Source organism: Mrakia frigida, assembly GCF_051309035.1.
Source record: "Mrakia frigida strain ATCC 22029 unplaced genomic scaffold BDY24scaffold_2, whole genome shotgun sequence".
NCBI lineage: Eukaryota > Fungi > Basidiomycota > Tremellomycetes > Cystofilobasidiales > Mrakiaceae > Mrakia > Mrakia frigida.
The window spans coordinates 987,856-1,009,639 of NW_027481279.1; the positions used below are offsets into that span (position 1 = coordinate 987,856).

The 21,784-nt window shown below is 54.1% G+C and overlaps 7 protein-coding genes across 7 annotated transcripts; 3 read left to right on the forward strand and 4 right to left on the reverse strand.

Moving 5' to 3' along the window:
- Window positions 1-8: 8 nt before the first annotated feature.
- Window positions 9-2,749, forward strand: VMS1 (Vms1p). The gene is made up of 6 exons (XM_076638586.1): window positions 9-455; window positions 539-1,072; window positions 1,138-1,244; window positions 1,314-1,437; window positions 1,503-1,546; window positions 1,651-2,749. The coding sequence occupies exons 1-6, from the start codon at window positions 44-46 to the stop codon at window positions 2,698-2,700; spliced, it is 2,271 nt and encodes a 756-aa protein (XP_076500853.1). The 5' UTR covers window positions 9-43; the 3' UTR covers window positions 2,701-2,749.
- An 86-nt stretch (window positions 2,750-2,835) lies between these two features.
- Window positions 2,836-6,213, reverse strand: BDY24DRAFT_357602 (glyoxal oxidase N-terminus-domain-containing protein). Its single transcript, XM_076637819.1, has 11 exons — window positions 5,594-6,213; window positions 5,434-5,508; window positions 5,160-5,339; window positions 4,916-4,986; window positions 4,671-4,829; window positions 4,413-4,595; window positions 4,261-4,338; window positions 4,092-4,191; window positions 3,565-4,010; window positions 3,171-3,406; window positions 2,836-3,033 (listed from the first exon to the last, which is right to left on the reverse strand). Exons 1-11 carry the CDS (start codon window positions 5,874-5,876, stop codon window positions 3,000-3,002), a joined length of 1,845 nt encoding a protein of 614 aa, XP_076500854.1. The 5' UTR covers window positions 5,877-6,213; the 3' UTR covers window positions 2,836-2,999.
- A 655-nt stretch (window positions 6,214-6,868) lies between these two features.
- Window positions 6,869-7,739, forward strand: BDY24DRAFT_99416 (uncharacterized protein). The gene is made up of 2 exons (XM_076645285.1): window positions 6,869-6,983; window positions 7,104-7,739. The coding sequence occupies exon 2, from the start codon at window positions 7,297-7,299 to the stop codon at window positions 7,672-7,674; it is 378 nt and encodes a 125-aa protein (XP_076500855.1). The 5' UTR covers window positions 6,869-6,983; window positions 7,104-7,296; the 3' UTR covers window positions 7,675-7,739.
- Window positions 7,740-10,355: 2,616 nt separating this feature from the next.
- On the reverse strand, window positions 10,356-11,785 carry URE2 (glutathione peroxidase; the record flags this gene model as incomplete). Its single annotated transcript, XM_076642664.1, has 7 exons — window positions 10,356-10,564; window positions 10,652-10,715; window positions 10,786-10,909; window positions 10,988-11,071; window positions 11,152-11,249; window positions 11,335-11,442; window positions 11,726-11,785. 7 exons carry the CDS (start codon window positions 11,783-11,785, stop codon window positions 10,356-10,358), a joined length of 747 nt encoding a protein of 248 aa, XP_076500856.1.
- A 302-nt stretch (window positions 11,786-12,087) lies between these two features.
- Window positions 12,088-14,391, reverse strand: BDY24DRAFT_375765 (WD40 repeat domain-containing protein). The gene is made up of 8 exons (XM_076638587.1): window positions 14,161-14,391; window positions 13,873-14,028; window positions 13,289-13,534; window positions 13,111-13,199; window positions 12,854-13,038; window positions 12,724-12,769; window positions 12,494-12,619; window positions 12,088-12,347 (listed from the first exon to the last, which is right to left on the reverse strand). The coding sequence occupies exons 1-8, from the start codon at window positions 14,195-14,197 to the stop codon at window positions 12,162-12,164; spliced, it is 1,071 nt and encodes a 356-aa protein (XP_076500857.1). The 5' UTR covers window positions 14,198-14,391; the 3' UTR covers window positions 12,088-12,161.
- A 100-nt stretch (window positions 14,392-14,491) lies between these two features.
- DOC1 (anaphase promoting complex subunit DOC1) lies at window positions 14,492-15,625 on the reverse strand (the record flags this gene model as incomplete). Its single annotated transcript, XM_076642955.1, has 7 exons — window positions 14,492-14,567; window positions 14,648-14,746; window positions 14,829-14,926; window positions 15,008-15,103; window positions 15,192-15,252; window positions 15,345-15,447; window positions 15,604-15,625. The coding sequence occupies 7 exons, from the start codon at window positions 15,623-15,625 to the stop codon at window positions 14,492-14,494; spliced, it is 555 nt and encodes a 184-aa protein (XP_076500858.1).
- A 13-nt stretch (window positions 15,626-15,638) lies between these two features.
- On the forward strand, window positions 15,639-21,011 carry RSE1 (U2 snRNP complex subunit RSE1). Its single transcript, XM_076638588.1, has 15 exons — window positions 15,639-15,986; window positions 16,326-16,717; window positions 16,822-16,915; window positions 17,034-17,227; window positions 17,336-17,514; window positions 17,594-17,946; window positions 18,051-18,463; window positions 18,550-18,627; window positions 18,715-18,878; window positions 18,957-19,169; window positions 19,270-19,438; window positions 19,529-19,648; window positions 19,733-19,939; window positions 20,018-20,143; window positions 20,225-21,011. Exons 1-15 carry the CDS (start codon window positions 15,743-15,745, stop codon window positions 20,924-20,926), a joined length of 3,648 nt encoding a protein of 1,215 aa, XP_076500859.1. The 5' UTR covers window positions 15,639-15,742; the 3' UTR covers window positions 20,927-21,011.
- Window positions 21,012-21,784: the final 773 nt, after the last annotated feature.

Sequence of the window (21,784 nt, forward strand, 5' to 3'; positions counted from 1 at the left end):
TCTGCTCCCAACCATCATCACCCCCAATCTCGATATCCCCAGAATGTCCTCCTCTCTCTCCTCTATGATCCCCTTATCAGCGACGAAGGGATCTTCCCAACACCCTCGTCTTCAGCAACAGATGAACGTCTTCACCCTCCCTCTCGACATCCTCTCCGCTCTCTCTGTTCGATCCCTCCAAGTCCCAGCAGCAGCAGCAACGATCACAGAGGTGGAACCGGAACCCTCGCCGTCAAGGCAACTACCTGATAGCACCGAGGGAGGCCTTACCTGTGGAGTTTGCCCTGGATCGAGGTTCGAGGATGTCGAGGAGCAGAGGAGCCACTTCAAAGAGGATTGGCATCGCTACAACGTTCGAGTCAAGATGACTCTAGCTGGAATAGGAGAAGGGAGTAGTAGTAAGAAGTGCAAAGGGAAGGTTGTGAACAAGGAGGAGTTTGAAGGGATGGTAGACGGTCAGTTCGTTCTGATTGAGGGAACGAAGGAAGCTCGAGCTCACCTCCTCCTCCTCCTCCTCCTTCCTCCTCCCTTCTACTAGACCTCTCCTCGATCTCCGGTTCCGAATCTTCCTCATCTTCCATCACCTCTAACCACAACCCTTCGACTACAGTCGATCAAGTCTCCAACCTCCTCCGAAAACACCACAAGATCAGCTCTCGCAAACCCGACTCTCCTCCCTCAGATTCCGACCTCGACGACCTCGACCCCACCGACCCTTCCACCCTCGCCTTCCTCCAAAACAGAGCAGCTCTTCGAACAGCCATCCTCTGGTTCACTCCTCCACCTTCCATCCTCCCCGACACCCAACTCGGAATCTACAGAGCTCTCTTCCCTTCCCACCTCACGAACCCGGCCGACTTCCTCCCTCGACTGAAGGAACTTCAGCTTACCGAGCAGGATCTGAAGGCTGGAGAAGGAGAGGAGAGGAGATGGATCATGTTGATGGTTGCCGGAGGTCACTTCGCTGGAATGGTGATTTCCCTGGGAGGGAAGAGGACGGGAAAGAAGATGGTGAAGGGAGAGGCTGGAGAAGTGAGAGTGTTGAAGCATAAGACGTTCCATAGGTATACCAGTGAGTCTAATCGCGCTTTCCCTACGTCTCGAGATTGTGCTGATTCGCTTCTTCTCTCTACGTAGCTCGTCGGAAGCAGGGAGGTTCTCAGTCGAAGCACGACAGCGGGAACGGAGCGGCCAACTCGATCGGAGCTCAGATGAGACGAGCTGGAGAGGTCATGCTGCAGGAGGTGCGTTCGCCCTTTCGTTATCAACCTCTCGAACTAGATCTGACGCTTCTGGTATGTTCTCTTATCCAGGAAATCCGAGCTCTCCTCGAGTCGTGGTCGGAGGACTTCAACATCGCCGAACGAGTCTTTATCCGAGGAAGCGACAGTGGGAAGAAGATCTTTTGGGGTTACGAGGAGGCTGTAATTGAGAAGAGTGAGCTCATATGCATCTTGCATGCTCGCGCCAAGCCGAAGCTGACTCGGATTTCTCGTTTCCAGCCGACGAACGAATTCGAACCTTCCCTTTCCCGACGCGTCGACCTGTTCGTTTCGCTTCGCTTCGCTTTCCTCCCCCCTTCCCCTTCCTCTCTCTCGCGCCGGACCTAACGTTTAACCTCGTCCTTTACCTTTTTCGTCGTCTCTACAGACCCTCTCCGAGCTCCTCCGATGCTACCAAGAGCTCACCCGAGTCAAAACCTCCTTCCTCACCGAATCCGCTCTCGCCGAACTCGAATCCGCCTACATCGCCTCCCTCACTCCCAAACCTCAATCTCGTTCCACCCCTTCCTCCAACCTCCCACCGTCCAAATCCATCGCATCCAAGGCCAAACTCTCCGAAGAAGAAGAACGAGACCGAGAGCGCTGGCGACGACTCGTCGAGATGATCCGCAAAGGGAAGATGGATCCTCTCGGAGCGTTCTGGGAGAAGTGGAGTATTGGAATGGGATTCGGGGATGGAAGAGGAGATGGTAGCTTACCTGGGTGGCTGTGGGAGGAGGAGGGGAAGGGGAAGGAAGGGACATTGTTGATGGTCGCGGTCGTTGCTGGGCAGGAGGAGGTAGTGAGGTGGTTGTTGGAGGAGAAGAAGATGGATCCGACGGTCGCGGTTCCCTCATCGTCGGCAACGAAACCTTCGAGGAACGAGACGACAGCGAGTGGAGCTTTGATCCCTTCGACGACGAAGGAGGAGCAGGAGGACGACGCCAAACCCGACGACGACGCGACGGGATCAGCTTCAGCACCTCCCTTCCGAACGGCCTACGACCTCTCCCCTAATCGATCAATACGCTCAGTCTTCCGTCGAACAGCTCACACCCACCCCGAACTCTGGAACTGGACCTCTCTCTCTCCAGGAGGAGCGAGGGTGCCCTCGGGTCTCTCGGCGGAGATGGAGGAGGATCAGAATGCGAAGAAGGGAGAGCGAAGGAAGGGCTTGAAGGAGAAGATGGCTTCGAGGAAGAAGAAGGAGGAGGTCGAGGAGCTAGAGGTTGAGCCGGCGGTGGTGGTGGAGAAGGAGAAGAAGGCTGCACCGGCGGGGAGGGTGGGAGGACCGCAGAGGTTGGGAGGAGCGGTTGAGGGTGTTGGAGGGACGAGTGGGAGTTTGAACGGGTTGAGTCCGGAGGTTAGGGCTAGGATAGAGAGGGAGAGGAGAGCCAGGGCTGCTGAGGCTAGGATGGCGAAGGGACCGGGGGCTTGATCTATCTTTCCTAAGTTTGTTTTGCTTCGATCTTAATTTGCTGCCCATCGCTTTGCTTCGAGTCAAGTTGAGCTCATGAAATAAACGAGCGAATTACAAAGAATCAGGGAAGAAAGAGAACTAGAACCCAAGATAGACCGAGATAAGTAGAAAGAGAGTCCTGGAAAGAAGGACGAAAGAGAGGAAGGATTAGAGACGCGTCGACGAGGTCGACCAGTCAAGTCCAACGAACATACGCGAGGAGAAGTAAGGTACAGTAACTAGCAACGCGAGCGTAGCTAAAAGATACGAAAGACAGTCTATAGAGGAATCAGTGGGGTGTTGACGAGAAGGCTGTCGGAATAGAACGAGGAGAAGTCAAGTCAGTTCCCGGAAGTCGACGCGTCTCCCTAAACACCCCAGCCACCGCCTCCACCGAAGCTCCTGCTAAGACAACCTGCCTGTGAGTGACGGTGAAAGAGACAACTCACCTCTCGATCGCAGCCTCGTCAACTTCAGGGCCGCTCCCGTCTCCAACCATGACCTTCTTTCCTGACGAAGGAACTCCATCGACGACGACGAAAACGAATCCTGGTCCAGGAGGGTAGACTCGTCCGTTCATCGGAGCTGATACGGTGAGAGTCTTTCGGTCGTCGGAGACAGTGACGGGAAGGTAGACGAGTCGAGCGTTCATGTGGACCGAGTGAGTGATGAATCCGAGGTCCATCTGAGTCGAACCAGAAGGGAAGAAGATGGGGTCAGTTGAGAGGCAAATTCGGCTCGTCCCAAGTCGCTCTTTCTTCCTTCGGGCAGGCGCTCAAAAAGGAAAGGTGGCTGGGACGAGTCCGGAGATGGAGAGGAGACGAGAGCAGGAGTGAAACGTACCAAAGCGATCTTGACGTTCTTCGCGTCCATGGAGATCTCAGTCTCGAGCTCGAACGTCGATCCGAACTCGATTTGGGCAGGGAGATCGTTGAAGGTTGGTCGAGGAGCAGTGAGGTAGGGAGGGGAGAGGTATTCGACTCGGTACTCGGTGGCGAAGGGCATGTTTCGTGAGACGTCCTCGTTCGGGTTGGATCCAGCGATGAAGATTCGACCGTCTGGGATGAGAGTGGCAGCGGAGTGGTAGCCTCGAGCGATGTTGGAGGTTGGGATTCCGTCGGAGGAGAAGCGAGATCCGGAGGGAGCTGGAACGAGAGTCGAGTCAGCGAGTCGAGGAAGGAAAGCAGATGGATTGAGAAAGGAAGACTCACCAGCTGGGTCGTAGAGCATACCTTGGTAAACGGCGTTAGCACAGTTGGAGTTTCCCACCCTCCGACCGACGTTCCCGTCTGAGAAGACAAGACCGAAAAGGTCAGCACGAGAGCAACAGTCGAGGGGAACAAAAAGAGAGAGAGAAAGGAGCAGCTCACATCCTGCAACGCCGTCCGAGCAGCCGTTGATGAAGAGAATCTTTCCGTTGGGCAGAGTTACAGCATCAGGCATCATCCAAGCGTGAGGCATCTCCTCCTCCTTGTAGAAAGACAACGAAAGCGAAGTGTCAGACCCAGGACGCGTTCGTTCGAAATGGGAGCGACTCACCCTCCAACCCTTCTCGATCTCCTCGTTGGTCAAGATCATTCGGAAGCAGAGATCGGAAGCAGGATCGGTAGATTTGATCTGTAGGTCGAGAAAGAAGAGGAGGTCGTCAGCAGTCGATCTCGAGGTCAAAAGAAGACGCGTCGAAAGCTTACCCTTAGAGGATCGGTGAGACTTTCGCTGATGCTCGAACCTCCGCAGATCAAAACCTCAGGCTTCCAATCGTTCTCCTCGGAGAGAGGAAGAAGGACTCCGGTACCGGTTCGAGGGTAGGTGACCGAGACGCCTTTCGGGAAGGGAGGAAGTCGACGATCTTCGTTCGTTTCGGGATCGTAGAGCTGGAGGGTGAAGGAGAAGAGAAGAAGTGAGTTAAGCTCTTGATCGAGTGGCAGGCGGATACGTTTGGGACCTACCATCGCCATGTTGTTGGCAGCCATGAAGATGAGACCGTTGGGAAGGACGAAAGCGATTGGGAAGAGGTTGGAGTTGAGCGAGTCCTCGAGGAACTTCGAATCGATGGGAAGTCCATCTCCTCGAGGAGGGTAGTACTCGAACGATGGTTGATTTGTTTCCTAAGATCGAAGGCGAAGAGAACGAAGGAAGGAGGGTCAGAGCGATTATTCCGAGAAAAGGAGACGAGTGAAGACGAGATGCGAACCAGAGCGTTGATGAATCCCGTCGGCCCTCCCTTCGTCATGCCTCCGACTATGAGAAGCGAGCCGTCGGGAACTATCGAAAGATAAAAAAAAATCAAGTAAAAGGTTGGTTAGTGTTCCGGTTAAAGAGAGGAAACCTCGGAACGCAAGAGACGAAACGACGACGCGTTGTCGTCCCTCTTCGTTCTGTTGTTCATGCCGATTTCTTTTCGACGTGGACCCAAAAGATCGAAAAAAAGTACTCACGTCTCATAACCGAAGCGTACCACCTAGGAACAGCGAGTCGGATCCTCCCAGGACTCTCAACCCACCTGCAAGGTCCTCCTTCGCAACCGTCGAGGATCCTGACGCCTTGGATTCCGTTGCTGTTGTGTCCTGGATCCTGACCGAGCTTCAGAGGGTCGCCTCCGATGTTGATCATGCTGCCTACAAAGACGAGGAAGGTGTGCAAGAAGAAGGGTTCAGCTTGGCTTCGAGAAGAAGCGATGAAGGGCGATGGGACGGAAGCAAACCGACTGACCGTTCGAGATGAAGCTTCCTCCTGCACAGAACGAGTTGGTTTCCATATCGAGAGCTCGAGGTTCGTCCTTGGTGACTGTGGAAAGTAGAGTACAGGGAAGAGGCGTCAGTGAGAGAAGAGAAAGGGACGAGAAAGAGAGAAAGAGCAGGACGCGACTCACTGTCGTAGAGAGCACTCCAAGCTGGTTTGTTTCTCGAATCTCGCAACTCGTTTCGCTCAACCTTGTCTACGATGACAATGTAGTCCTCGCTCACGACAGCGATCTGCATGGCTGCCACTCCAGTCTCTCCTCCTCGCTCGAGAGACCATTCGACATCGGACGAGTTTGAAGCCTGTCGAGGAGAGATTCCGAAGCGTCTTCGAGGTGGAGGGGTCGAAGGAGCAGCAGAGGTGAAGGTAGAAAGGGTGGAGAGAGCGAGGAGAGGAAGAAGGGAGGCGAGCATAGTGAGAGGGAGGGAGGAAGGATGGGGTCGAATTGAAGAGGGAGGTGAGGAGGAGGAGGAGAGGGTGGGAGGGGAAGGAAGGTCGTGGTTGGAGGCGAAGAAGCATGCAAAGTCAAAGGAATTTTAATCTCAGCATCGAAGCTATCCTAGGCGGTGTTCGATCGAAGTCAACTCGAAGAGAGAGGCAGGCGAGGACGGGAGGGAAGGCGAAGCGCTCTCTGCTGTCCTCGACCTGTGCGTCGTCGAAGAGTCGATCTAGGCGCAGGTTTTGTAATCCTTGACTTGGAGAAGATAACAACGATGGATCAGCTGCTATCTGGATCATCTTCTTATTCACAGCAACATGGTTGTCGGGAGCAGAACAACGACAGAATCTCACTCTTTTCAATCTGAGCTCACTTTCGAGCTTCCTTCCCCTCCACCCGCATCTCCCTCCCTTCCTTCTTTTCCCGTATCCTCCCTTCTTCCTCGAGAGAGCTCATCGGTATGACCATCTCCCCTCTTCAAGTTCCGTCGCCTTGAAAATTCTACATCTCGACGCCTTGGTCGTCCCCGTGAGCTCCACTTCTCCTTCCTCTCCTTCTCTTTTCTCCTTCCCATCTCCCCCTCTCCCCTCCCCTTCCCTCCTCCATCCACTCTCCCACTTCTCTCGAACGAACCCCTATGATGGAAAAATCTTGTAATCCATCAGTAAAAAAAACAACCATCCTGCTCTTCCTCCAAACCCGCTGGCTCTCGACCTCCTCGCCTCTCACCCTTTGCTTCTCTCACCGGAAGCAGAGGTTAGTCAGGGAGGAGAAGAGAGAGCCTCTGGTTTCAGTTTGGAGGAACCATACAGAGCTGGGGAGGTGGTGAGGAATCTAAGGCGAGACTGAGGGGTTCAAATCAAAGTGGAAGAGGCTGTAGGCGAGGGAAGGAGAGCAAGAGGAAGGAAGGAGGATGTGGAGCGAAAGATGGACGAGCTGACCTCCATTTCTGCTTCTTTCTCGTCTTGTTTCGAAACAGGTTAGCAGCTCTCCTACGTACTTCATGCCCTGGAGATCGTCTGATGTCCTGGTTGGACACGATTGGGAGCAGTGAGGAGGGTTGGAGCTCGCTCGATGGAAGGTCAGTTTCGTCCTCTCCTTCTCCACCTTCCTTCTCCCCATCCTCCCTTCTCTCTTCCTTCTCGAGTTTCGTAGTTCAGTGCGAGAGTGACTGACCGCCGTCTTTTCATTCTCTCTGTAGTGTTCCCACCTTTTCAACTCGACGACTCGTCCTTTCCTCGCCCTCTGTTCCTTCTCTTCCTTCCTCTCTTTCTCCCTTCTCATCCATCCAAAGGTCTCGGGAAGTTCTCATCTTGTCTGTCTGCTCTTTGCACTGAAGACCTGGCGATGAAACTATTCCAGGTCCCTTCAGTGCGAGAGTGTAGATCTGCGAAATGAGTCCTGGTTGGCAAGGAATCTCAGAGTCTCGACGGTTCTTGAGAGAACGGTCGAGCTCGAAGCCACTCCCTTCCTCGTCCTTTCCTTTCGCTCTGTCTCTCTTTCTCTCTGGCTCTCCCTTTCTGTCTATCTCTTTTCTTCATCATCCTACTCTTCTCGTCTTTATTTTCTTGCCTTTTCCCCCCTCTTCTTTCGTCCTCTTTCCCTCCTTTCCCTCGCTCGCCTCCTCTTCTCTCCTTTCATCTTTTCTCGTCTCGTTCTCATCTCCCATTTGTCTCTTCGGTCCCAGAGAAGTCAGCAGTCAGGTTCCGTCATCTCCAAAGGAGATGGCCGATTCTCTCCGCTGGTGGGGTCTCTGGGATGAGAGCCTATAGGGACGACGACTCGAGCGCATTCAGTTGCCTCAGAGGATAAATGACTCCAAAGAGGTCGCTTCGCTGATGTGCTGCTACCTACAAGGCTCGTCGCTGGTATATCGTCGAACGTAGCTCTCTTCGGAGGCTGCTACTTCCGATTTTCAGCGGCGGACGCGTGGAAGCAAGCACATCTCCCTTTGCGACTTCTCCCTCCTTTGCATCCGTTCCGTTCTCTTTCGCGCTCCTTCCAAACTTCAACTCTCTCTCTTCCTTCCCTCGAGCCTCCCTCTGTTGGAACCTCCGTGGTTGCGGGTAGCTGATCGACTCGACGAAGATTCTTTCTTTGCAACGCGTCGCTCAGCTCCTCCTCAGCACGAGTTCCTCGCTCGAGTGGCTCTATCCTGCTCGATCCTTGCGTCCAACGAAGGCGCTTCGGTTTGAGTCTCGTACCGGAACGAACGCTCGAAAAGAAGAGCCTTCTGATCCGGTCTTCGAACGTCAAGTCAAAGCGACGCGTCGGGCTTTTCCTCCGGTCCAGTCCCCTGGTCCCTTTTCTTCCGAACCTCTCTATCTCGGGTTCCTCTAAAGCTCCTAGCGTTTTCGTTTCGTTCCTCTCATTGGTGTCGAAGATTTGAGGTCTGCCGAGCGGCGTTCTCACACCGCCGACGCGTCTCACCTTGACGCCCACGAGTCTCGCTGAAGGATCCTCTGGAAACAGCATCACTCGACGGGATTTGATTTCCTTTTCTTCTGCTCGGGAAGAACAGATGTCTCTTGGAAGGTTTCGTTCCCCCTGAAGGAGAAGAAGGTCAAGATCGTCACGTCGACCTGATCCTCTTTCCTTTTCCCTTCCCTTCATTTGTCTCTGATGCTACTCCACAAGAAAACAGACTCGTGGTCTTCTCGATCTCTCTTGTTGCGTTTTCGACAGACGTGTCTGCCTGGAACGCTCGAGACCAGACTCTCATTCCTTTCCAGACGCGCGTCCGAACCACCTCACGAGTTTGGAGAAGACCCGTTCAACATCTTTGTCCTCAGATTAGGTATATACTGATAGCTCTTCATTCTCGATCTCTTGCTGCGGCATCCACTCCTCTAAACTAGATACGAGTGGCTTTGCCCGCAAGCTCAGGTCCGGATCAGACCTTCACGTCGCGCCCTTCTGATTTCGTCTCGTTCTGTTCTCTTCCTTCCCACTTCTTTCTATAGTAATCTTTCCTTCATCGTTTTGGTTTCTTGGCTTCCCTCTTTTCACCAGGAGTTCTGGTGGGGGAAGAGCAGGATAGAAACAAATCCGACGCGTCGTGATCTCCTTCGTTTGTCGTGCGAACTTCTTCCCATTGAGCTTGTCGTCTGACACAAGATAGTCTGCACACTTGTTGTTGCAATCTGGTGAAAGAAGCTTGATGGGAAATCGGTTGGACGAGGAAACAGCTGAAAAGGACTGAGAAAAGAAGCGATTCGAGATAGCTCGAGAGGGAGAGGGGCGTTGCGACCGAGCCTTATAGAGATGCGTGGAGACTAAAAGAAGCTGCATACGCATCGAGGACTGAGCTATCTATTCTTCTTCCGCCCTTGGGTTCTCGATTGAGGTTGACGCGTCGCGTTCCCGTCTTTCCACTTGGTCGTCGCACCCTCTCCCGTCTTGATCTGCCTCGTTTGAATCGAAGCTAGATCAAATTCAATAGAAGATCTCATGCATCTCACAACGCCTTGCGCTAAACCTCTTCGCACATCTTCGTCAAGAAAAGCCTCCGCCCGTTCGACGCGACGGCTTTCCGTCCCTCTTTCCGATTCACCCGCTTCCTCTGCCAAGATCCTTCAAAGTTTTCTTTATAACCCGAATCTCTGGAAGCGGGTGAATCCCAGAAGCTTTCAAGCGAGCCGAAAAAAGATCAAATTCACGTGAATCGGGAAGGGTGCACAAAGTTTCTTTCTTTTCGCTCGTCCCGCTCCCGCAATGTCCGTATTTGATGGCCCGTCCCTCTCTCTCTCTTTCTATCTTCCAACACCCACATCACCTCCCAAAGAAGAGAAAGATGGAGAACTGCCCCTACCCTCCCTCTTCGCAGCAGTACTTCCTTTGCCTCCTCGAACACACCTTCTCGAAGCAAAACTACATCGAGCAACTTCAGGAGATCGCTTCAGCACCCCAGGATCCCTCGAAGATGTCATGTAAGTACCCTCTTTACCTTGTACTCATTACTATTCTCTATCTTCGCAAGATTTGAGCTCAGAAAACTGACGCGTCGCTTCCCGCTTTTCGCTTCCTTTTCGTTGTCGTTTCGCAGGCTCGGAGGCTCTGTCGCTGGAGTATCCCTGCCTCGCCACGCTCAGAGCCAAATGGGCGTCGGAAGGGAAGGACGGTCTGGAGGAGTGGTCGGTTTGGGTGGAGGAGTTTAGGAAGAAATGGAAGTTCAGGAAGCTGAGGGAAAGGTGCGAGGTACTGTTGAAGGAGATCGAGAAGGATCGGGAGGCTGCTGAGAGGGTCGGACAAGTTGCGGTTTGAGCGCGGCAGAAAATCGATGAGATGGGAAGGTTTATGCTGCCTGTCGTAGCGAAAGAAGGTGAAGAAGGAAGAGGAAAGAGAAGGGACGAGCAAGTGAGAAAGCGACGCGCCGGCGCATCTTTCTCTTCCCCTCGCTCAAGATTACAACCACACCCATCAATACAGTTCATCAAACCTACGCCCTGCTAATCTACTCAGCGTACTTCGGAGGCGCAGGATCCTCTCCCGTCTCAATAAGCTTCTTGACCAAATCACTCTCGGCAGGGACGTTCAAACCCTTGACGACCTCCTGCCTCGCCAAGTTCCTATCGACCCAAGCTCTCAAGAAAGGAGGGTACTCCGATTTGGGAACTCCAGCGAGAGGTCCCCAGAAGACCCAGGGGAAGGCGTTGATGTCGGCTGAGGGAAAAGAGAAGCGCAAAGGAAAGGAAGTCAGACGCGTGAGGACAGAATGGGGCGGAAAGGAAGAAGCAGAACGAGACCCACCAATGGAGTAAACTCCCTTCCCAGGTCCAACGAGCCAGTCCCTATCCTTCAGCTTGATCTCGAGCTGGGCACAACGAAAACGGAGGGTCAGATTGCGTCTCGTACAGAGCGAGAGAGAATGACGTTCGACTCACAACGTCGTAAAGCCTCTTCGTCTCATCTCTGTATCGCTTGATGGCGTAGGGGACCTTCTCAGGTGCGTAGCGGTAGAAGTGGTTCGATTGTCCTTGCATGGGTCCGACTCCACCGTGGACGAAGCTGCGAAAGAAGAAAGGAAAACGGCGACGTGAGCTCTCTCTCGACGCGGACTCGGAGGAAAAGAGAGGAGGGACGTACAACATCCACTGCAAGACCTCTGATCTGTAGTCCTCTCCCTCGGGACCATCAGCAGCGAAGGAAAACTTGTGCTCGGGGTCGTAGCTGTCGAAACGACGGAGGTCGAACCATCAGCCCACTTCGTTTCCATCTCCTCTTGTTCGAGTCGAGCAGCTCGAACTCACTGCTTCTCGAGGTAAAGAAGGATAGCCGCCGTCTCGAAGACAGGTAAATCCTTCCTGTTGGGATCAACGATGGCTGGGATTCGTCCGTTGGGGTTGATCTAGGTCCCAAAACAACGAAAACGAGTCAGTCAGCATCGTCCCTCCGATCTCTCTCATCACTTTCGCTCTTTGAGCCGAGCTGACCTTGATGAACCAATCCTCCTTCTGAGTGTTCTTGCTGATATCGATAGCGTGGGTGTTGTACGAGAAACCAGGGTAGGCGGCTTTGAGCTCTTCAAGGAAGACGGTCACCTCTGTTCGAAAGGCAAAGAGAGAAGGTGGAGGGGGAGGAGATGAAGGAGAAGAGGTCAGCATTTGTGATCCATTTACTGGAGCTGCTTCCTCCCTTTCGATCTAGGAAGAAAACGAGAGTACAGGGGAGAAGAGAGAAGGACGTACTCTGACCACTGCAACGCAAACCAACAAAACGAGGGGAAAGAAACGAAGAAAGGGAAAGGAAGAAAGCACATCAGTCAGCTTCACCGATCGATCTCGTCCTTCGTTTCGTCCCTCCGAAAGCCTCTCGAACTGATACTTTCTTTGGAGTAGCCATCGTGTACACATCGAGAGGTTTGAAGGTTGAGGAGGAGGACATGTTTCTGAAGCTGAAACGGGAAGGTGAGAGTTAGAGGGAAGGGAATCAGAAAGGGAGGAAGGATGACCTTGGATCGAAATCGAATGACGACTTTCCGACGTTCGTTTGTGTTTTCTGGTAGAGCGAGGGAAACTCACCTAGCTTGGGTTGTAGTTTTAAGAGCAGAGGAGAGACGAGAGGCCATAAAGGAATCGGGGATGGGTGTTGAAGAAAGGAAGAGAGGAGGGAGGGAAGAAGGATGGATCGGTGGGCTGAAGGAGGGATCTGACGAGCTCTGATTACCCATCAGTCACTGCTGATTGATCAGATTTTCATTCACATTCCGTTCTCTGTAGCTGAGAGATCTTCTCGACCCAAACAGTAGCTATATTCTCATCTAATCCCCAGCCCTCCAAACTTTGACCAACCCATCGTCCCCAGCACTCGCCAGAACGCCCGCCATCGCTCCTCCGTCTCCTTCCCTGGCGGGACACCATTCGACGCAGTTGACGTCCGAGACTCCGTGGGCTTCCTTCTGGGTGTAGATGAGCTCGACTTGAGGTGGAGTGGAGGGCTCGGAAGTCTGTTGGGAGAGGGGAAGAGGGAGGAGAGGAGGGAGAGGGAGGGTGAGCTTGGGTTCTCGTCGGGCTCGTCTCGAGAAGTGAATGGGACGAGGAAACGAGAGGTTGATATGCTTTCGAAGTGAAAAGAAACGAGAGAGAGACTCACCACCTGCCAAATACAAATCCGACCATCCCCTCCTGCCGACGCGAGACGACCGACACCCGTCGCACTCGACGCGAGGGAGTTGGAGGCCGTCCAGGAAAGCGAGTAGATCGTCCGAGAGTGAGCTCCCTAGGAGCGGAAATATCCGAACGAACGAGAGTCCATCAGCTTGTGCGTCTCGAAAGAAGGAAGTAGGAAAGCGAAAAAGACGCGTCGAAGAAGAGAAAACGAACCCTCAAGCAAACCACCTCCTTCCAAGGCGCTTCCGTCGTCTGTCCCCTAATCCCTCCCATCCAAAATAACCGACTCGTCAGTACGAGCATTCCAATCGAACCAGAAAAGCAAAAGCCAGGCGCAACTCACGTCCTCTCCCAAATCCTCATCTCCCCTCCATCTCCCGCCGAAGCCAACCACCTCCCACACGGACTGAAGACGACGGCCCAGACGGTCTCGGTGTGGGACTTGAGGGTTTGGAAGGGAGACCAGTCGGACTGAGGATCATCGGAGAGGAGGAGGATGGTGTCGTCGTAGGAAGCTGAGGCGAGGATCTAGGAAGGAAGGGAGATGGTGTGAGCTCGAGCGAGAAGAGAGACGAGAGGATGGGAGGGAGAGAAACGAACCTCCTCATGAGGATGCCATGCAAGGGACTTGACATCCTGAGTATGCTCCATAAGGACTGCTAAGCACTCGAAATCCGAATCGGCTTGAACTAGAGTACAACCAAAGCAAACGAAACCCAAAACCATCAGCTGAGCCCAACCTCAAGTTCAGCCCTCCCCCTCCCTTCTTTGAACTCACCTTCCCAAATCCAAACACTCTTATCCCTACTACAACTCGCCAACAGTCCCCCACTCGCACTCCAAGCCACGCTCTTACACTCGCTATCGTGTCCTTCCAACGTGCTGACACACTCCCATTCTGGTTCTTCATCCTCGTCCTCGGGAACGGTGCGTTCCCAGATTCCTACGGTCGCGTCGAAAGAAGCGGTGGCGAGGGAACGACCATTGGGGGAGAAGGCTATGGAGCGGAGGGTTCGGGTGTGGCCTGAAGAGAGAGGGAGAAGAAGAAGAGGGAGAGAGGGAGGGAGGGAGGAGGGTGTGAGCTCGGAGAGAAGGAAGGGAGGTGAACGAGGATGAAGGGAGTGCTCTCGCAGGCTCGGATCCGATTGTTTCGACGGCGTAGAGAGCTGCTTGATGGTCCGTCTTCGGTCCTAGAGGTGCGTGCAGTGCATGCACTCGTAGATCCATCCTCCTTGAAGAAGGAAACGATCCTTTCAAACGAGCTCAACCCTCCTTCTCTTCCCTCTCCCTCTCCCATCGCCATCTCCCCTCTCCCTCCTCTCCTCTCCTCCACCCCTATCACAACCCAGTCCAATCACTCACCTGTAGCAATACTCGTCTGGAATCCAAACTTGGGCTCCTCCTCGTTCGCTTTCGGCGTCGAATGCCTCCAGATCCTGACCGTCTTGTCCGTCGAGCACGAAGCGAGGATAGGTTCCGTGGGCGACCAGGTGACGTGCCACGCTCGGTCGGTGTGGCCTGAACGCGAAGTATGGTGAAGCGAACGAGGAAGGAGAGGGAGGAAGAAGGGAGGGAAGGAGAGGGAGGGAAGGTGAGCTTGAAGGGAGAGAGATGGGCTGAGTGAGAGCGGGCAGGAGAGAGGAGACGGACCTGGCAGTTCTTGAATTAGTTGGAGGGGTGGATACATCTGATGAGGTCGCACGGGGGTTTATGGGGGAGGGAAAGGGAGGGAAGAGGGTTGGTGGTGTTAAGGGAGAGAGGGAGGAAGGCAAAGGCGTTGAGCTCGAAGCGAGTCGATTTCGGCTGGAGGTTCCCGATGTTTTTAGTAGATATCTCAGCTTCAAGAGGACGAGAAACAATAGTAAAGAAGATGCGAAACGGTTGTGAAAGAAGGCTGCATAAAATTTCCCGAATCGTCGTTTCAAAAGCGTTTCAAACTCCCCTCTGCCTCCTCCTCCCTCTCCCTCCTCGCTCGACGTTCTCAGCGCAAGCACTCATGCTGCTTCATCGCAATCGTCGAGAACGGGTAGTCGTCCACTTCGGGGTCCATGTCGGCTCTGGTTCAACCACCGAGAGAACGTTTCCAAGTCAGGAAGAGCTCGCGAAAAGAGAGGAGAAAGCGAAACGACTCAACAACTTCGGTCCCCAGACCTTCAGTCCTCTCACATGAGAGTCCTTCCCGTTCAAGTGGTTGGCGACGACGACAATCTGGAGGAGGAAAGCTGGGATGGGTTGGCTACACGCACGAGACACCCAAGATAGAAAAAAAACGAGGGTCAGCAAACGAACGAACGCCCGAGACGCGTCGAGAAGCTCACCCTTCCTCCATCTCCTCCGCCTCCTCCCCTTCCACCGCTCCATCCCTCAGATCAATCGTCACCCATCCTTCAGGTTTGTCCACTTCGTGCAGGCGGACCTACAAGGTCGCAAAGGAACGAAACGTCAGTCGAGAGAGGGAGAGGAACGAACGGAGGGTGAGAAAGGACGCCGAACGAACCTCAGTAAGATCATGCCTGCCCGTGCCAGCTCGGATGGAGAGTTTCTGAGGGGTGTAGGAGTCATCTTTGGGGTGGGAGAGGTAGATGGAAAGTTTCTGGGAAGGAAGGAAAGTGAAAGGGGAGGAGAGGAAGAGGTTAGACGACATCGAAGTAAAGAGGAGAGACGAAAGGAGGGGAACGAACGAGGATGTTAACTCGATGAGGGAACTGGAGGGAGATGAAGTGCGGTTGGGGACCTTCGGATCTGTGGAAACGAAGGGGGGAAAGGAAGGTCAGCGTCGCGACGACGAGGAAGAGAAGATGTTGAGGTGAAGAGGTCGGAAAGACTGGACTGACTGCCAGAAGAGCTCAGGATCCGGATCCTTCAAGTTGGCGACTCCGAAGCCAAACTTATGGGAGGAGACCGACCAGGTTGCTAAAGGGGAGATATCTTTGGCATCTGTGAGAGCGGGAGAGGAGAGGAGAGATGAGGGGACGAAGGAGAGGACGAAGGTCAGTTGAAGGCGAGGTCAACAGGAGACGCTCCCTCTCCCTCAGGATCGGTATAGAAACGCCAGATACCAGTCGAGAGTTGCGAAAGGGCGTCTCTACTTACTTTGAAACTCTTTCGATGTCATATCGACATGGACGTTGAGGTCCAAACTAAACTCGCGTTCGTCTCCTTCTCTTTCGTGTCCCTCCCAACTTCCACCTCTCCTCCCTTCCTCCCTTCCCTCCCTTTCGTTCGTGTCGCGATGGCCGCTCCTGGCCCCCACTTCTACAACCTCACGCTCTCCCCTCCCCAATCCATCTCTCACGCCATCGTCGGATCGTTCTCTGGTCTTCCCAAATCTCAGGAGATTGTCGTTGCCAGAGGGACGAGGATCGAACTTCTCAAGCCGGATGCGAGCTCTGGAAAGATTGAGACCCTACTGGAGATGGAGGTCTTTGGGACGGTAAGGAGTTTGGCGGGGTTTAGGTTGACGGGCGGGAATAAGGGTGAGTGAATGCGGTTTCAGCGTTCGTAGGGAAGAAGAGAGGAGAAGGAGGGAGGTGGGCTGAATGAAGGGAGGAGGAGCAGAGCGAGGGTCGTTTGGAGGTGCATCCGACCTTCTAGGATAGCTGGGACGCTTTTTGAAGAGATCGGTATTCTTCTAGGTGCTATAGACATCCCAGCTTGATGTTGTACGACCTCTTCGGACCCCGGTGGGCGATGGGAGAGCTCAACCAAACGAGCTCGACCTCTCGACCTCCTTCCTTCCCTTCCCACCCACCCCTCCATCTTCTCGACCTGCTTCCTTCAAGCATGCTGACCTCTTTCTCCTCTCTCCCACACAGACTACATCATCGTCGGCTCGGACTCTGGTCGAATCGTCATCCTCGAATACATCTCCTCCCCTTCCTCCTTCAAAAAGGTTCACCAAGAGACCTACGGAAAGTCAGGCTCTCGTCGAATCGTTCCCGGTCAATACCTCGCCACAGATCCTAAAGGTCGAGCAGTCATGATCGGAGCCGTAGAGAAGGCCAAACTCGTCTACATCCTCAACCGAGACGCGGCGGCCAACCTGACCATCTCGTCTCCGCTCGAAGCTCACAAGCAGCAGGCCATCATCCTCAGCATCGTCGGAGTCGACGTTGGGTTCGACAACCCTATGTTCGCTGCTTTGGAGGTCGATTACGGAGATAGTGATGCGGATCCTACGGGGGAGGCTTTCAACAACGCTGAGAAGGTGAGTTTTGAGACGGGGGAGGAGCTGGGGAGGGGAGGGGAGGAAGGGAAGGAGCTCGAGCTGACTCTCAGCCTTCCTTCTTTTCTTTTGCTCGCCTTCCTCAGATGCTCACGTTCTACGAGCTCGATCTCGGACTCAACCACGTCGTCAGGAAGTGGTCGGAACCTACGGATGCTCGTGCAAACTTGCTCGTTCAAGGTTCGTCTTTCCATCTCTCTCTCTCTCCTCTCGAGCTCACCTCCCTCTCCTTCCTTCCTTCGCCCCTTCGCGTCGACGAGAGCTCACCTTTTCCCTCCTTTCCTTCGCTCTACTCTAGTTCCCGGAGGTCAGTCAGCATCGACGGATCGATTCGAGGGTCCCTCTGGAGTTCTCGTCTGCTGCGAGGACTACATCATCTACCGACACATGGACGCGCCTCAACATCGAGTTCCCATTCCCAAGAGGAGGCATCCTCTCGCCAACGACTCGAGAGGGATCATCATCGTTTCGGCTGTCATGCACAAGATGAAGGTGAGTCTGATCTCTTCGAGTTCGTAGAAGGCAGGGAGGGCAGAAGGAGGAAGCGCTCGAGCTGAGACCTCGCTTCTCTCGATTTCGTCCCGTTCTTCTTCTTGCCAGGGCGACTTCTTCTTCCTGCTGCAGTCCGAGGATGGAGATCTCTTCAAGGTCACGATCGAGCACAAGGACGAGGAGGTTCTCTCGCTCAAGATCAAGTACTTCGACACCGTCCCCGTCGCTTCGGCTCTCTGCATCCTCAAGAGTGGATTCCTCTTCGTCGCCAGCGAGTTCGGAAACCAGTCAGTCGACCTTTCTTTCCTCTTTTTTGTCTCCCGTCTTACCTCATTGACATTCTGCCCGTCCTCTTCACCCCTCCAGCTACCTCTACCAATTCCAAAAGCTCGGAGACGACGACAACGAGTCCGAGTTCTCCTCCGCCGACTACCCCTCCCTCGGAATGGAGGACGGTCCCCTCCCACTCGCCCTCTTCGGTCCTCGTCCACTCGACAACCTCATCCTCTCCGACGAACTCGACTCCCTGGATCCCATCATCGACGCCAAGGTCGCCAACATCCTCGGACAGGACACCCCTCAGATCTTCGCTGCTTGTGGACGAGGAGCGAGGTCGACGTTCAGGATGCTGAGGTACGGGTTGGAGGTTGCGGAGACGGTCAGCTCGGATCTTCCTGGAGTGCCGAATGCGGTCTGGACGGTGAAGCTTAGCGAGGATGGTGAGTTCTCATTCCCTTCCCGACTCGTTCAAGTTCGATTAAGACGCGTCGAGACGAACGAAGAAGCTGATCGACCTTCCTTTCCCTCCTCGGTTCTCCTACAGACGAGTACGACTCCTACATCGTCCTCTCCTTCGTCAACGGAACCCTCGTCCTCTCCATCGGCGAGACCATCGAGGAAGTCTACGACATGGGCTTCCGTTCGGACGCTCCCACCCTCGCCGTGCAGCAGCTCGGAGAGAACTCCATCGTTCAGATCACCCCTCACGAGATCCGACACGTTCTCGCCAACAAGGAGAAGAAGAAGTGGCCCGTCCCCGATGGGAAGCACATCGTTTCGGCGACGACCAACAAGAGGCAGATCGTCGTTGCGTTGAATACGGCTGAGCTGGTTTACTTCGAGTTGGACGTGGACGGGAGCTTGAACGAGTATCAGGATAAAAAGGGGATGCCGGCGGGAGTGGTGTGCATGAGTATTGGAGAGGTTCCGTTGGGGAGGATGAGGTCGATGTTCTTGGTGAGTGCTCGAGAAGAAGGAAAAGGAAGGGAGGAGAGCTTTTGAACTGACGCGTCGTTTGCTTTTTTTTGGTTCTTCGTTCGTAGGCCGTCGGATGCGAAAACCAGACCGTTCACATCATCTCTCTCGATCCCGATAACACTCTTTCGACGCTCAGTCTCCAGGTCAGCTCGATTCTCTCCTCGTAGTGCTCTTCGAAAGGAGAACCAAACTGACGCGTCTCCCTCGCTCTCTTTCTCGCTCTTCTTCAGGCTCTCACCGCCGTCCCTTCGTCGATCTGCATCGCCGAGATGGTCGACACCAGTATCGACAAGAACCACCCCACCATGTTCCTCAACATCGGACTCCAGAACGGTGTTCTCCTTCGAACCGTCATCGACACCGTCAACGGACAACTCACCGACACTCGACAACGGTTCGTTCTCCCCTCACTTCACCTCCCTTCCTTCGACTCTCAATCCTGATGTCTTCCTTCCTCTTTCGACCTTCACAGATTCCTCGGATCCAAACCTGCTCGTCTCGTTCGAGTCTCCGTCCACGGCCAGTCCTCCGTCCTCGCTCTCTCCTCTCAATCCTGGATCAACTACACCCATCAAAACCTCCTTCAGTTCTCGCCCCTCATCTACGAGAGCTTGGATCACGCTTGGGCGTTCTCGGCTGAGCTGTGTCCCGATGGACTGATCGGTATCGCTGGGAGCACTCTTCGGTGAGTTTGCTGCTTCTCGTTTCCGTCGTCTCGTCCCCCTCGGCACCCTTTCCTCGTTCCAGAGCTGACAACTTACTTTTGATCTTCTTCCTTTTCTCAGAATCTTCACCATCCCCAAGCTCGGTACAAAGCTGAAGCAGGACATCACTCCCCTTTCCTACACTCCTCGTCGTTTCGTCTCCCACCCTACCAACAAGCTGTTCTACATCATCGAGTCGGAACACAGGACGCATGGGCCTGTTGCTGTTAAGCGGTTGCTCGAGGAGAAGGTGCGTTTCCCCTCTACCCTTTCGTTTGAGACCAGCCTCGAGCCTCGACGCGTTGACTGACTCATTCCCCGTCTTCCTTTCTCTCTTCAGGCTGCGAGTGGTTCGAGGATCGATCGAGAGATGGTGGATCTCGCACCGGAGGTGTTTGGACGACCGAAGGCTGAGGCTGGCCAGTGGGCTTCGTGCATTCGTGTGATCGATCCAATAGAGGTGAGTTCTTTCTGGCTCTTCTTCCCTTCTTCGTCTCGACGTGTACTGAGTCTCGTCCCTCCTGTTCTTTCCTCGCCGAATTAGTCCACCACCCTCGACCTGATCGACCTCGACGAGAACGAAGCAGCCTTCTCTCTCGCCGTCGTCAACTTCTCGAGTCGAGGCGGAGAGAACATCCTCGTCGTTGGAACTGCGAAGGACACCCTTCTTTCGCCACGGTCGTGCTCGAGCGGTTACCTGAGGACGTACACCTTCGCGGAGGATGGGAAGAAGTTGGAGTTGCTGCATATCGTGAGTCTCTTTCCTTTCGACGAGGTTTAAACGACCGAAGGAGCTCGAACTGACGCGTTCGTCTTCCGTTTTTCGCAGACCGAGATCGACGACGTCCCCACCTGTCTCATGTCCTTCCAAGGTCGATTGGTCGCTGGAGTTGGAAAGGCTCTTCGTATATACGACATCGGAAAGAAGAAGATGCTGAGGAAGTGCGAGAACAGCGTGAGTTTTTCCTTTCACTTTCCGTTTCGTTCTTGTTCGACGCGTCTCGATCCTGACTCTCCTTTCTTTTTCTTCTCGCAGTCCTTCCCCACCGCCATCGTCTCCCTCAACACCCAAGGATCCCGAATCCTCGTCGGAGACCTGCAGGAGTCCATCTTCTACGTCGCCTACAAAGCGGTCGAGAACAAACTCATCGTCTTCGCCGACGACTCGCAACCTCGATGGGTCGTCTCCTCCACCATGGTCGACTACGAAACCGTCGCCATCGGAGACAAGTTCGGAAACATCATCATCAACCGACTCCCCACCTCGGTCTCCACCATGGTCGACGAGGATCCAACAGGAGCCGGAATCCTTCACGAGAAGCCCAAACTCATGGGAGCTCCCAACAAAACCACCCTCCTCGCTCACTACAACGTCGGGGACATCGTCACCTCCCTCACCAAGATCTCCCTCGTCGCCGGAGGTCGAGACGTCCTCGTCTACACTGGACTCCACGGAACGATCGGTCTCCTGATCCCTTTCGTCTCGAGGGAGGACATCGACTTCATGTCGACGCTCGAGATGCATATGAGGAGTGAGGCGCCTAGTCTGGTCGGGAGGGATCACCTGCATTACCGAGGGTACTACGCTCCCGTGAAGGCGGTGGTGGATGGAGATCTGTGTGAGACGTTCGCGTTGCTGCCGACGACGAAGCAGATGCAGATCGCAGCGGAGCTCGATAGGAACTTGGGAGAGGTATTGAAGAAGGTGGAGGGTCTCAGGACGGGATCTGGGTTCTAGCGGAGGGCGGGGTAGTTTAGTCTAGTTTGGTTCTTCTTGTACGCTTTGTTTGTGTATGCGATCTTGTTATCAGTTTTCTCTCATCGTGCTGTTGGAAAGAAAAGGAAACGTTTTGACGCGCCATGCTCGTCGTGCTCTTTCATTGCTTCTCGTGTTCGATTGAGAGTTTATCTTTCTGTACCGCTCATTATTCCAGGACATGAAGCTTCCAAAGGAGTACAGTGAAAGCGAGGGGAGGAAGCTGAGAACGAAGGCAAAAGATGAACCTCGACGCGTCGAATGTGTGGGCTGCTTCCCCTCCCAGACCCGAACTCCTGGTCTACGATTCAAGAGACACCATTTAAAAACAACAGACGAGACACAGGTGAATCATCTCTTCTCTTTCTTCCCAACTCACAAGGCAGTCGAACTGTTGGACGCGACGCGATTCATCTTCTCTCCTCCTCTCGGCGTTCTCGAGCTGCCACTTCCCTCCTGGTGAAGACGAGCCGCTGCCCTTAAGAGCCCATACCTTAGAAGACTCTTCCCTGTTTCTCTAAGCCCCTTTCAGTCGTTGAACGAACCGAAAAAGAAACGCAAGACGGCTGACGGCCCTCCGTCGTCTCTCTCTCCTCTCCCCAATCGAGTCATCTTCTTTATCTCTCTCACGATCGCCAACGTACAGGACGGCCGGAAGAGGAAGCAGCCCCATCATCTCCCGCTTCCGTGGTTAAACGTCGTTATCGCGATCTGACTCGAAGTTCGAGCTAGCAGAGATTAAAGTTGGACGACGCGTCGAGGCTCTCTTCCCTCTTCTCTCTCTCTTCCCTTTCCTCTTTTCTCAGAGCAGTCCACGCAAGATCTGTCGCAGTGACCCTC

What these genes read in the sequence shown, in the direction of transcription:
- VMS1 (XM_076638586.1), top strand. Translation starts at nt 44, where the DNA reads ATGTCCTCCTCTCTCTCCTCTATGATCCCCTTATCAGCGACGAAGGGA. An exon ending in GTTTGAAGGGATGGTAGACG is followed by an intron (nt 456 to 538) that starts GTCAGTTCGTTC and finishes CCCTTCTACTAG; the next exon opens with ACCTCTCCTCGATCTCCGGT. An exon ending in CTTTCCCGACGCGTCGACCT is followed by an intron (nt 1,547 to 1,650) that starts GTTCGTTTCGCT and finishes TCGTCTCTACAG; the next exon opens with ACCCTCTCCGAGCTCCTCCG.
- BDY24DRAFT_357602 (XM_076637819.1), bottom strand. Translation starts at nt 5,876, where the DNA reads ATGCTCGCCTCCCTTCTTCCTCTCCTCGCTCTCTCCACCCTTTCTACC. An exon ending in CGGGATTCATCAACGCTCTG is followed by an intron (nt 4,830 to 4,915) that starts GTTCGCATCTCG and finishes CTTCGATCTTAG; the next exon opens with GAAACAAATCAACCATCGTT. An exon ending in GTCTCACCGATCCTCTAAGG is followed by an intron (nt 4,339 to 4,412) that starts GTAAGCTTTCGA and finishes CTCGACCTACAG; the next exon opens with ATCAAATCTACCGATCCTGC.
- BDY24DRAFT_99416 (XM_076645285.1), top strand. Translation starts at nt 7,297, where the DNA reads ATGAGTCCTGGTTGGCAAGGAATCTCAGAGTCTCGACGGTTCTTGAGA.
- BDY24DRAFT_375765 (XM_076638587.1), bottom strand. Translation starts at nt 14,197, where the DNA reads ATGTATCCACCCCTCCAACTAATTCAAGAACTGCCAG. An exon ending in ACTAATTCAAGAACTGCCAG is followed by an intron (nt 14,029 to 14,160) that starts GTCCGTCTCCTC and finishes CTTCGCGTTCAG; the next exon opens with GCCACACCGACCGAGCGTGG. An exon ending in CCAGACGAGTATTGCTACAG is followed by an intron (nt 13,535 to 13,872) that starts GTGAGTGATTGG and finishes CTCTCTCTTCAG; the next exon opens with GCCACACCCGAACCCTCCGC.
- RSE1 (XM_076638588.1), top strand. Translation starts at nt 15,743, where the DNA reads ATGGCCGCTCCTGGCCCCCACTTCTACAACCTCACGCTCTCCCCTCCC. An exon ending in GGATGAGGTCGATGTTCTTG is followed by an intron (nt 18,464 to 18,549) that starts GTGAGTGCTCGA and finishes CTTCGTTCGTAG; the next exon opens with GCCGTCGGATGCGAAAACCA. An exon ending in ATCGCTGGGAGCACTCTTCG is followed by an intron (nt 19,170 to 19,269) that starts GTGAGTTTGCTG and finishes TCCTTTTCTCAG; the next exon opens with AATCTTCACCATCCCCAAGC.